At 51.4% G+C, this 12,136-nt stretch overlaps 1 protein-coding gene and 1 long non-coding RNA gene across 2 annotated transcripts in view; one reads left to right on the top strand and one right to left on the bottom strand.

Annotated features, from left to right (window-relative positions):
• Window positions 1-6,175, top strand: part of LOC111542357 — a 9,963-nt gene extending 3,788 nt beyond the window's left edge. The window contains exons 2-3 of the long non-coding RNA XR_002731521.2: window positions 4,348-4,472; window positions 5,515-6,175. This is a non-coding gene — a long non-coding RNA (uncharacterized LOC111542357). The remainder of the gene's footprint in view (window positions 1-4,347; window positions 4,473-5,514) is intronic.
• The window catches only part of AFMID (arylformamidase), a 19,901-nt gene continuing 11,069 nt past the window's right edge, over window positions 3,305-12,136 (bottom strand). The window contains exons 4-12 of the mRNA XM_023211669.3: window positions 8,205-8,309; window positions 8,050-8,098; window positions 5,770-5,855; window positions 5,611-5,683; window positions 5,321-5,418; window positions 4,993-5,071; window positions 4,775-4,910; window positions 4,469-4,573; window positions 3,305-3,704 (exon numbers count right to left, since the gene is read on the bottom strand). Of these exons, the coding sequence (XP_023067437.2) occupies window positions 3,678-3,704; window positions 4,469-4,573; window positions 4,775-4,910; window positions 4,993-5,071; window positions 5,321-5,418; window positions 5,611-5,683; window positions 5,770-5,855; window positions 8,050-8,098; window positions 8,205-8,309 (758 nt within the window). The 3' untranslated portion in view covers window positions 3,305-3,677. The remainder of the gene's footprint in view (window positions 3,705-4,468; window positions 4,574-4,774; window positions 4,911-4,992; window positions 5,072-5,320; window positions 5,419-5,610; window positions 5,684-5,769; window positions 5,856-8,049; window positions 8,099-8,204; window positions 8,310-12,136) is intronic.

The following is a 12,136-nucleotide window of genomic DNA, read 5'->3' as shown; positions in this document are numbered from 1 at the left end:
AAAAAAAAAAAAAAAAAAGTATTTCCCAGCCCAGGGCGGTGGCTCACGCCTGTAATCTCAGCACTTTGGGAGACCAAGGAGGGAGGATCACTTGAACCTAGGAGTTCGAGATCAGCCTGGGCAACACAGTGAGACTCCATCTCTATAAAATTTTTTAAAAATTAGCCAGGCAAGGCCATGCCCAGTGGCTCACGCCTGTAATCCCAGCACTTTGGGAGGCTGAGGCAGGTGGATCACCTGAGATCAGGAGTTTGAGACCTGCTTGGCCAACATGGTGAAACCCTGTCTCCACTAAAAATACAAAAAATTAGCTGGGCATGGTGGTGAGCATCTGTAATCCCAACTACTTGGGAGGCTGAGGCATGAGAATTGCTTGAATCTAAGAGGTAGAGGCTGCAGTGAGCTGAGATCCAGCCATTGCATTCCAGCTAGAGCAACAAGAGTGAAACTCCATCTCAAAAAAAAAAAAATTAGTCGGGCATGCACCTATAGTCCCAGCTACTCTGGAGGCTGAGGTGGGAGGATCGCTTGATCCTGGGAGGTCAAGGCTGCAGTGGGCCATGATTGGGCCACTACACTCCAGCCAAGGAGAAAGAGTGAGACCCAGTCTCAAAAAAAAAAAAGAGGACTTTTTTTTCTTTTTCTTTTCTTTTCTTTCTTTTAAGACAGAGTCTCGCCCTGTTGCCCAGGCTAGAATGCAGTGGTGTGATCTTGGCTCACTGCAACCTCTGGCTCCCAACTTTGAGTGATTCTCCTGTTTCAGCCTCCCAAGTAACTGTGATTACAGGCCTGCACCACCACGCCCAGCTAACTTTTTGTATTTTTAGCAGAGACGGGGTTTCACCATGTTGGCCAGGCTGGTTTTGAACTCCTGGCCTCAGGTGATCCACCCACCTCAGCCTCTCAAAGTGCCAGGATTACAGGCATGAGCCATCGTGTCCCACCAAAAAAAGAATATTTTGAGAGAAAGACAGCGACCCCATAACTTTGTTTGTTTGTTTGTTTTGTTTTGAGATGGAGTCTCGCTCTGTTGCCCAGGCTGGAGTGCAATGGTGCCATCTTAGCTCACTGCAACCTCTACTTCCCAGGTTCAAGTGATTCTTTTGCCTCAACCTCCCAAGTAGCTGGGCTTACAGGCTCCCGCCACCATGCCCAGCTCATTTTCGTATTTTTTTTTTTTTTTTTTTTTTGAGATGGAGTCTCGCTCTGTAGCCCAGGCTGGAGTGCAGTGGCACGATCTCAGCTCACTGCAAGCTCTGCCTCCCGGGTTTATGCCATTCTCCTGCCTCAGCCTCCCGAGTAGCTGGGACTACAGGTGCCTGCCATCATGCCCAGCTTATTTTTTGTATTTTTAGTAGAGATGGGGTTTCACTGTGTTAGCTAGGATGGTCTCGATCTCCTGACCTTGTGATCCGCCTGCCTCGGCCTCCTGAAGTGCTGGGTAAATTATAGGTGTGAGCCACCACGCCCGGCCTAATTTTTGTATCTTTAGTAGAGACGGGGTTTTGTCATGTTGGCCAGGCTGGTCTCGAACTCCTGACCTCAGGTGATCCACCCACCTCAGCCTCCCAAAGTGCTGGTATTAAAGGCTTGAGCCACGGCGCCCGGCTTCACATAACTTTGATCACAGTATATTGTTATAATCATTCTATTTTATTAGTTATTGTTCATCTCTTAGAAGGAATACTTCATACCATTTGCTAATTTATAAATTAAACTTTATCATAAGTATGTATATACAGGAACGAACATAGTGTACACAGGGTTCAGTATTATCCATGGTTTCAGAGGGTCTTGGAGTGAATCCCGCGGATAAGAGAGGCTATTGTGGCTCTTGGAGATATTCCACATGGTCAACATAGATCTCTTTGTACTGGCTGCAGGGTTTGATGCTGCTTGAATGCGTTTATGCCCTAATGAACACTAGGCTGTTTGTGTTTTTGCTACACTCAATAATGTCACAGTGGAAATTCTATTTTTTCCCCCAACTTTTACTTTAAATTCCAAGGTATATGTGTAGGATGTGCAGGTTTGTTACACAGGTAAATGTGTGTCATGATGGCTTGCTGCACACACACAGTAGAAATTTTTTTTTTTTTTCTTTGAGATGGAGTCTGGCTCTGTCACCCAGGCAGGGGTGCAGGGGCACAGTCTCAGCTCACTGCAACCTCCGCCTCCTGGATTCAAGCGATTCTCTTGCCTCAGCCTCCCAAGTATCAAGGATTACAGGCATGCGCCACCATGCCTGGCTAATTTTTGTATTTTTAGTAGAGACAGGGTTTTGCCATGTTGGCCAGGCTGGTCTTGAACTCCTGACCTCAGGTGATTCGCCCACCTTGGCCTCCTAAAGTGCTGGGATTACAGGCGTGAGCCACCGTGCCCGGCCCACGGTGGAAATTCTTGAATGCTATTCAGTGTGAGAGAAAGAGGCGGTGTGGTGGGGTGGGTGGTGGATGGAGGTAGCTGGCTTCTTGGGACATGCACACCACTCTAAAGAGGCGGTGTGGTGGGGCGGGTGGTGGATGGACGTAGCTGGCTTCTTGGGACATGCACACCACTCTTGGGGTGCAGCGGAAGCTTGTCCTGCATGTGGTGTGGGTAGCATTGTCCTGTCAAGGTCAAGGTGTTGGTCCCAACGCTGAGACCCCGGGGCATTCAGGGACAGACCCAAAAGTCAGGGAGACGGACGACAGAGCCGACAGGAGACTGAAGCAGCAGGCGGAGGGTAGCTGCCTTGGGGAAGCCCTTACCCAGGGGTCCGCAAACTTTTCCTGAAAAGGGCCAGATAGGAAATGCCTCAGGCACTACAGGCCAGGAGGTCACTGTCACCACCCCTCTGCTCTGCCCTGTAGCTGGAAAGCTGCCCTAGTCAATACGTAAATGAACCGAACAGGGCCGTGTCCCAATACAACTTTATTTATCAACATGGAAATTTAAGTTTTATATAATTTCTACATATTATGAAATAATATTTTTTGTGCTCCTTTATGAATCATCTAAAAATGCAATGCCATCCTGGCTGGGCGCGGTGGCTCACGCCTGGAATCCCAGCACTTTGGGAGGTCAAGGTGGGTGGATCACGAGGTTAGGAGTTTGAGACCAGCCCTACCAATATGGTGAAACCCCATCTCTACTAAAAATACAAAAATTAGCCGGGCATGGTGGCAGGCACCTGTAGTCCCAGCTGTTCGGGAGGCTGAGGCAGGAGAATTGCTTGAACCCGGGAGGTGGAGGTTGCAGTGAGCCGAGATTGCACCACTGCACTCCAGCCTGGGTGACAGAGTGAGACTCCATCTCCAAAAAAAAAAAAAAAGTAATGACATTTTTAGCTGGTGGGTCATACAAAAACGCTAGAGGTAAGTCATCTTTGTCACATTCTGTCAGCAGATAGAGGGGCCAGATGAGGCTTACAGGCGGCTCCCAGCATCTCTGAGCATTGACTCGTGGACGTTCCCTGGAGCCTCCCTGAAGCTCCATCCGGGCTGGGAAGAGGGAGGACCTGGAAATTTTCACGAGTATCCCAGCAGTGAGAATGGACTGTTGCCGGGCAGGCAGACACAGCAAGGCTCTCCTGGGTGCTGGGGAAAATTGAAGCAGGCAGCTTCAGCTCCGAAAACTCTTTGGAGAGGCTTCCCAAGGTGCGGTGCACTTGGACCAGGCTCCAGGTGTCGTCAGAACTACTGGAAGATTGTTTTCAAGATAATCTGGAACAGGAAGAGAAGGCACAAAAGCCCCAGAATCGGAGCAGCTCTTGGCAGGAATTTGATTAAGGAAATAAGACAGGGCTGGACGCAGTGAGTCATGTCTGCAACCCCAACACTTTGGAAGGCTGAGGCAGGAAGATACTTGAAGTCAGGAGTTCAAGACAGCCTGGTTAGAGGTATAATATACTGAGATTTAAAAAGAAGACGACCAGCCTGGGGAACAGAGAGAGACCCCATCTCTACAGAAACATTTAATAATTAGTAGGGCACAGTGGCACACCTCTGTAGTCCCAGCTACTCAGGAGGCTGAGGCAGGATCACCACTTGAGCCCAGGAGACGGCAGAGAACTAAGATTCTGCCACTGTACTCCAGCCTGGGTGCAACAGAGGAGACCCCGTCTCTAAAGAAAAAAAAGAAAGAAACGAGAAGTTCTTAGGTTCTTTTTTTCCTAGGTTCTCAGGGTTTTTTTTTTTTTTTTTTTTTTTGAGATAGTCTTTCTCCGTTGCCCAGGCTGGAGTGCAATCTTGGCTCACTGCAATCTCTGCCTCCTGGGTTCAAGCAATTCTCATGCCTCAGCCTCCTGAGTGGCTGGGATTACAGGCACGCACCATCACATCTGGCTAATTTTTTTTGTATTTTTAGTAGAGACGGAGTTTCTCCATGTTGGCCAGGCTGGTCTCGAACTCCTGGTTTGCGCATCTAAGAGGCTGCGGCAGGATCTGTGCTGTCTACCACGAAAGGGCTGCCAGGGATGAGGCCCCACCTGGGTGAGCATGTTGTCCTTCTGGGTCAGATTCTCAACGATTTCAAAGTGGTCCACATCATGGAGCTGTTCAAACGAGGCTTTCCACTCTCCTTGACACAGGTTCTGGGCAGGGGAGACATGGGAGGAGGGGCCTGAGCAGTGGGAGGGGAGGCGGGGCAGGACATGGGGCCATGCCTGGCACAGGTCAGGGTTCACTGTGTTAAATAAATGACAGACGGTCTTGTGCACGTGGGTAAAAGAAAGAGGCAAATAATGAGCTGACATGACCCTCGACCTCGAGCCACAAACCCGCGTTGAGAGTACCTGGTAAAACTCCCAGGACTGTCGGTGGAATTCGGGGGAGTCGAACTGGCCCACGACCACCAGCACACGGCAGGTGGGGTCCACCGGCTGCGCCTGGGCCACCTTCAGCTGGGGGCTGTTCCTCTGAGCGTCCTCCCTGGGGCGGGGAGTGGACGGGTCAGGACGGAAAGAAGCTGGGCTCCAGGTGAGCCAGGGGAGGTGGTGGGCGGGTAACTCACAGGGTCAGCTGGAGAGCGACGTTCTGTGAAGTATACATGATGGGCTCCAGGTCAAAGACCCCACTCACGAGGAAAAAGCCTGTGAGGGTGCAGAATCGTCACAGGACCAGGCTCCAGGTGGAGCAAGGCAGGGCCAGCCCACCCCCCGAGCCAGAGGGGCAGGACCAGGGGAGGGGGCACAGAGGAAGCAGAGAAGGCCTTGCTCAGAGGGCTGGAAGCCCTGCAGTCAAGCCACTCACGGCCAGCAGGATTTCAATCAGCTGGCCCGAACCGCAAGGCTCATGGGGAGATGAAGGTTGCCCAGCCAGGCTGCAGCCCCCATGGAAACCTTTGAGGTTGGGCGTGACCCCATGCTTGGTCCAGTTGGCAAGGAGCATCATGGCGGCCAGGTGGGCCCCGGCTGAGTGTCCACATAGGTAAATTCCCCTGGGCGGGGTCAGAGCAGAGAACTGGATTTGCACACAGTTTCCCCACAACATCAGGCCCACTTCAAAGAGTCCCAATTTGCTTTCTGCTCCACAGGCCAGAGGGGAAGCTTGGCTGTGTCCGAGGGACTGATTGCACTGTCCTCCCACCCAGTGAGGTCCAACAGGAAGAAAATCTACCAGCAACACCCACTCATTGCTTGGATACTGCTTCTGGACAAACGCAACGCTGCGGGTCACCTGGTCTACCATCTGGTCCAGGGTGCCTGCACAGAGAGTACGAGCTGGGTCAGGGACTCGCTTCCTCCTAAAGCCCACCGGCCCTCAGACCTGCAGCAACCACCCCTATTACCTTTGGGGGCGATGTCATAAGCCACTATTACCACAGCCACTCCCTGTGCCGTCAGCGGGTCGACCATGAAGGCAGACTCGTCCTTACTGCAGAGAGAGAGACAGATGTGACAGCTGGAGGCAGCCTGGCCACTACGCTGCTTCCTGTGTCCTGGACACACCACTTTCCAGATGTTCTGTCCATGCACAGCACCACCCCTTTCTGGCCCCATGTGAGAGAAGGAAACGGACAGGATCTCTCCCTGCCACATCACATGCTAGCTATGGAACCTTGGGGGAGCTTCATGTAACTTTATTTTTCTAAGCAACAGTGCCTCGCTCTGTCGCCTAGGCTGGAGTGCAATGGCATCATCACAGTTCACTGCAGCCTCGACCTCCTGGGCTCAAGCAATCCTCCTGCCTCAGCCTCCCAAGCAGGAGTACAGGTGTGCACCACTATGCCCAGCAAATTTATTTTTTCTTTTGTAGAAATGGGGTCTTGCTATGTTGACCAGACTGGTTTCTAACTCAATCCTCCCACCTCGGCCTCCCAATGTGTGGGATTATAGGTGTGAGCCACCGTGCCTAGCAATTTATGTAACTTCTAAGCCTGGTTTCCTCATCTATAAAACAGAGGCAATTATATTCCTTCTCTTAGGGAACTGTTTTTGAGAATTAAAGACCAGCAGTGTAGAGAGTTTCGTGTGGAATAAATGTAAGCTTTTTTTTTTTTGAGACAGAATCTCGTTGTGTCACCCAGGCTGGAGTGCAGTGGCATGATCTTGGCTCACTGCAACCCCCCATCCTGGGTTCAAGCGATTCTCCTGCATTAGCCTCCCGAGTAGCTGGGATTACAGGCACACGCCACCACGTCCAGCTAATTTTTGTATTTTTAGTAGACACAGGGTTTCACCATGTTGGCCAGGCTGGTCTGAAACTCCTGACCTCAAGTGATCCGTCTGCCTTGCCCTTCCAAAGTGTTGGGACTACAGGCGTGAGCCACCGTGCCTGGCCATTAAATGTAAGCTATTAACATGAAGATGCTTGAAGGCAACTCTGTAGGAAGACCCTAGGGAACGCAGTGTCTGTCAAGATCCCAAATTCCTAAATACCCACAAAAAGCTTACAATGACCAACTGTACCATTTTACCTTGGACTTCCATTGTTTTTTTCCTAAAGTACTGAAAACCCCATGTCCTAGGAAACCCCTCCTCAGTCCCAAGCAAACTGGGACAGTGGTTGGTCGCTCTGGCTTTTCCTTTGATTCAAGAGGAGGCTGAACATGCTTCTCACTTGGTGCAGTGGGTCGAACTGTGTCCCCCCAAAAGATATGTGCAAATCCTAACCCCAGAACCTGTGACTATGACCTTATAAAAAAAAAAAAAGGAGACCGGGTGCGGTGGCTCACGCCTGTAATCCCAGCACTTTGGGAGGCCGAGGCGGGCGGATCACGTGGTCAGGAGATCGAAACCATCCTGGCTAGTACAGTGAAAACTCGTCTCTACTAAAAGTACAAAAAATTAGCCAGGCGTGGTGGTGGGCGCCTGTAGTCCCAGCCATTCGGGAGGCTGAGGCAGGAGAATGGCGTGAATCCGGGAGGCGGAGCTTGCAGTGAGCTGAGATCCAGCCACTGCACTCCAGCCTGCGGGACAGAGCGAGACTCCATCTCAAAAAAAAAAAACAAAAAAAAAAAAACCCAGGAGGCTGGTGTGGTGGCTCACGCCTGTAATCCCAGAACTTTGAGAGGTCAAGGCGGGAGGATCACTTGAGGTCAGGAGTTCAAGACCAGCCTGGCCAACATGGTGAAACCCTGTCTCTACTAAAAATACGAAAATTAGCTGGGCCTGGTGGTGTACACCTGTAATCCCAGCTACTTGGGAAGCTGAAGCAGAAGAATTGCTTGAGCCTGGGAGGCAGAAATTGCAGTGAGCTGAGGTCGCACCACTGCGTTCCAGTCTGGGGTAGAGTGAGATTCTGTCTCAAAAAAAAGAAAAAAAAAAAAGGAGAGGAAGATCGGAGACCCAGGAACACAAGGATCACATGTGAATGGAGGCAGAGGCTGGAGCTCTGCAGACACAAGCCAAGGACTGCCTGAGGCCACAGGAAGCTGGAGGCGGCAGGAAGGATCCTCCCTACAACCCGGCCCACATTTGACTTGAGACTTCCGCTCTCCAGTGCTGTGAGACGCGGGCCTGCGGGAATCGCCCAGCTGTGGCTTTTTGGTTGCGGCAGCCCTGGAGGAAGAGTCCCCCAGCAAAAGTGGGATCTCTCCCGCAGTCCGCCATCCACATCCCCCGCTCACCTTCCACTCTGCCAGTATCCTCCGTGAAAGAACAGGAAGAAAGGCAAAGCTGCAAAACAAAAAATCAAGCACAGGGCGCGTGAGCTGGGCCCGCCCTGCTGAGCTCTGCCACTGGACCCCCAAGTCCCAGGACCCCCAGCCCCTTCGCTGACAACCTTCTGCTGCCTCGTCAGGGAAGTAGATGTCCAGTTTCTCCCCTTCGCCGTCTCCATAGGGGACATGCAGCAGGCTCTTCCTGGTGGCCCGGGCCCTCCTGGTGGCTGTCTCAGAAATGGACAAGTCGCTGTTAGCACAAGCTCGGGTGGCGGCACTTTCTTTTCTTTTCTTTTTTTTTTGAGATGAAGTCTCACTCTGTTGCCCAAGCTGGAGTGCAGTGGCGCGATCTCGGCTCACTGCAACCTCCACCTCCCTGGTCCAAGCGATTCTCTTGCCTCAGCCTCCCAAGTAGCTGGGACTACAGGCGCACGCCACTATGCCCAGCTAACTTTTTTGTATATATATATATATTTTTTTTAGTAGAGACAGGGTTTCACCATGTTGGCCAGGCTGGTCTTGAAATTCTGACCTCGTGATCTGCCCACCTTGGCCTCCCAACGTGCTGGAATTACAGACGTGAGCCATTGCGCCCAGCCAGGTGGCGGCAATTTCTGTTTGAGCTCGGGCAGAAACCTTCCGGCTGAAAGCTCCCTTAAGTTGACGTGCTGAGCTTCAGCTCTGAGCACCTCCCATTGAAAGAGGATTGCCAGGTGGGGCGCAGTGGTTCACACCTGTAATCCCAGCACTTTGGGAGGCTGAGGTGGGCGGATCATGAGGTCAGGAGATCAAGACCATCCTGACTAACACGGCGAAACCCCGTCTCTACTAAAAATACAAAAAATTAGCTGGGCGTGGTGGCGGGCGCCTGTAGTCCCAGCTACTTGGGAGGCTGAGGCAGGAGAATAGCGTGAACCCGGTAGGCAGAGCTTGCAGTGAGCCGAGATCATGCCACTGCACTCCAGTCTGCAGGACAGAGCGAGACTCTTGTCTCAAAAAAAAAAAAAAAAAAAAAGAGAGTGAGGACTGCCAGTCCAGACGTCTGTCAACAAATGAACTGTGGTTCTGCCAGGACCCTTTTCAGCATGATTTTACTACATACTTATCATATGCACTATACTTTTTTGTTTTAAAGGACAGGGGCTCACTGTGTTGCCCAGGCTGGAGTGCAGTGGCTATTCACAGGTGCGATCACAGCATACTACAGCCTCAAACTCCCAGCCCCAAGCAATCCTCCTGCCTCAGCCTCCTGAGTAGCTGGAGTTACGGGCACATGCCACCACACCTGGCTAATTTTCCTATTTTTAGTAGAGATGGGGTGTCATTGTGTTGGCGAGGCTGGTCTCCAGCTCAACCTCAGGTGATCCACCCACCTCGGCCTCCCAAAGTGCTGGGATTACAGGTGTGAGCCACTGCGCCTGGCCTCTTGCTTTATCTTTTATCCTAGCATTCATCGTTTTCATTGTTGTTGTTTTTTTTTTGCGACGGAGTCTTGCTCTGTCACCTGGGCTGGAGTGCAGTGGTGCCATCTTGGCTCACTGCAACTTCTGCCTCCTGGGTTCCAGCAATTCTCGTGCCTTAGACTGTATTTTCTAAAAATTAAAAAAAAAAAAAATTAGCTGGATGTGGTGGTGGGAACCTGTAATTTCGGCTACTCGGGAGGCTGAAGTGGGAGGATTACTTGAACCTGGGAGGCAGAGGCTGCAGTGAGCTGAGACTGTGCCACTGCACTCCAGCCTGGGTGACAGAGTGAGATTCTGAAAAAAGGAAGGAAGAAAGGAAGAAAAAGGGCATCCAGACCAGTGGGAATGATCAGTCAGTAAACCCTACCTCCCCTCCCACCACAGCGATGCACTCCTAGTATTCACAGCTAGAACACAGCGCCCTTGGGAGAAGGAACCCAGTCTAGTCATCTTTCCAGGAACTCCCCGCTTTGCTGAAAATAGATGTTGCATTTGTTTACCAGGGCAGCTGTAACAAAGTACTACAAATTGAGTGTCTCAGAGCAGTAGGACGTTTTCCCACAGTTCTAGAGGCCAGAAGTCTGAAATTAAAGTGTGGACGCTGCCACACTCCACCAATGCCTCTTTTGCCTCCAGCAGCTCCTGATGGCTCCAGGCGTTCCAAGGCCTGTGGCTATGTCACTCCAGTCACCTCTGCCTCTTCCAGTCTCTGCCTCTGTCTTCACGTGGTCCCCTCTCTGTGTGTCCCTCCCTCTTCTGTCTCTTAGCAGGACACCAGTCATGGGATTTAGAGCCCACCCTAACCCAGAATGACTCGACTTTAGCTAATAACACCTATAAAGATGGTCTTTCCAAATAAGGAAATACCAGCCGGGCACCTGTAATCCCAGCACTTTGGGAGGCTGAGGCAGGCAGATCACTTGAGGTCAGGAGTTGAGACCATCCTGGCCAACATGGTAAAACCCTGTCTCTACTGAAAATACAAAAATTATCTGGGCATGGTGGTGCGTGCCTGTACTCCCAGCTACTCGGGAGGCTGAGGCAAGAGAATCGCTTGAACCCGGAGGCAGCGGTTGCAGTGACCTGAGATCACACCACTGCACTCCAGCCTGGGCAACAGAGCAAAACTCTGTCTCAAGCAAAACAAAACAAAACAAAACAAAAAACACCAAATAAGGAAATATCTTCACAGGTTCCCAGGGTTAGGATTTGGACATGTCTTTTTTAAATTTATTTTTATTTATTTATTTTTTAATGTCATGGTGGGGGTCACCTTTATTTGGCACTGCAGATGCTAAGTGTTTTACGTAACACAATTTTCAGAATTCTAGCTAGTCAGGGGGACTCTGGGGGCCAGCCTACAGGCCCATGCCCCACCTCTCCCATCCTGCCACCCCAAAGATCCAGACACCCCCTTCTCACAGCTGTGCTTAGGCACCATCAGGGGATCCTTGGAGTGCTGGGTTGATCTCCCCAAAAGAGGTGGAATCCAGTTCCCTGTAGAACCTGCATCTCAGAAAGGGCTCTGTGTATTAACCTGCAACTTGGGGTCCCTGTCCCTGGAGGCCCCCTGGTCCCCAACTTTGGTGGCCACAGTGGACCTAGAAAAAGAAAAACCTGGCCGGGCGTGGTGGGTCACACCTGTAATCCCAGCACTTTGGGAGGTCAAGGTGGGTGGATCACAAGGTTAGGCGTTCGAGACCACCCTGGCCAATATGGTAACTCCCCATCTCTACTAAAAATAAAAAATTAGCCGGGCCTCTGTACTCCCAGCTACTCAGGAGGCTGAGGCAGGAGAATCGCTTGAACCAGGAACTGGAGGTTGCAGTGAGCCGAGATTGTGCCATTGCACTCCAGCCTGGGCAACAGAGCAAGACTGTCTCAAAAAAAAAAAAACCAAAAAACCCCTGTGCTTCCCTCGGGTGGGTGATTCATTCTGCAACTCCAGAAGGGTAAACACAGCAGAGGAAGAAAAAGCATGGGGCTGAGAGCTTGTACGAACTGCATCTATGCCAGAATGCAGAACCGTAAACTGGGCTGTCTCCACCTGGGCTGGATGGATTAAAGCTGAGGGAAATCAAAGGGAAGTTGCCCATGTGCCCATCCAGGCAGGACACTGCCTTTGCAGAACACCAGTGAGGTTGCAAAACCTGTTTTGCCAGCACCCACATTACCAACCACTTTACCAACCCTGAATGGCTCCCTGTGTACTGACAAGAAGCTATCTATGTACAGACAAGGAAACATCTCCAAGAAATACTAAGTGAACCTGGCAGGGTGGAACTGTGTGTACTACGGGGCCATTTGGATGAAAGAGGGGGGAATCTATATCCATATGAATAACAGTGGCCCCCTTGATGGGGGCCAGGGGAACTGGGAGGATGAAAAGGAAGAGGAAGGCCGGGCGCGGTGGCTCAAGCCTGTAATCCCAGCACTTTGGGAGGCCGAGACGGGCGGATCACGAGGTCAGGAGATCGAGATCATCCTGGCTAACACGGTGAAACCCCGTCTCTACTAAAAAATACAAAAAACTAGCCGGGCGAGGTGGCGGCGCCTGTAGTCCCAGCTACTCGGGAGGCTGAGGCAGGAGA

Source organism: Piliocolobus tephrosceles, chromosome 16 (assembly GCF_002776525.5).
Source record: "Piliocolobus tephrosceles isolate RC106 chromosome 16, ASM277652v3, whole genome shotgun sequence".
Lineage (NCBI taxonomy): Eukaryota > Metazoa > Chordata > Mammalia > Primates > Cercopithecidae > Piliocolobus > Piliocolobus tephrosceles.
Note: the sequence above shows the minus strand (reverse complement) of the source record. Positions and strands in the feature narration are given on the sequence as shown.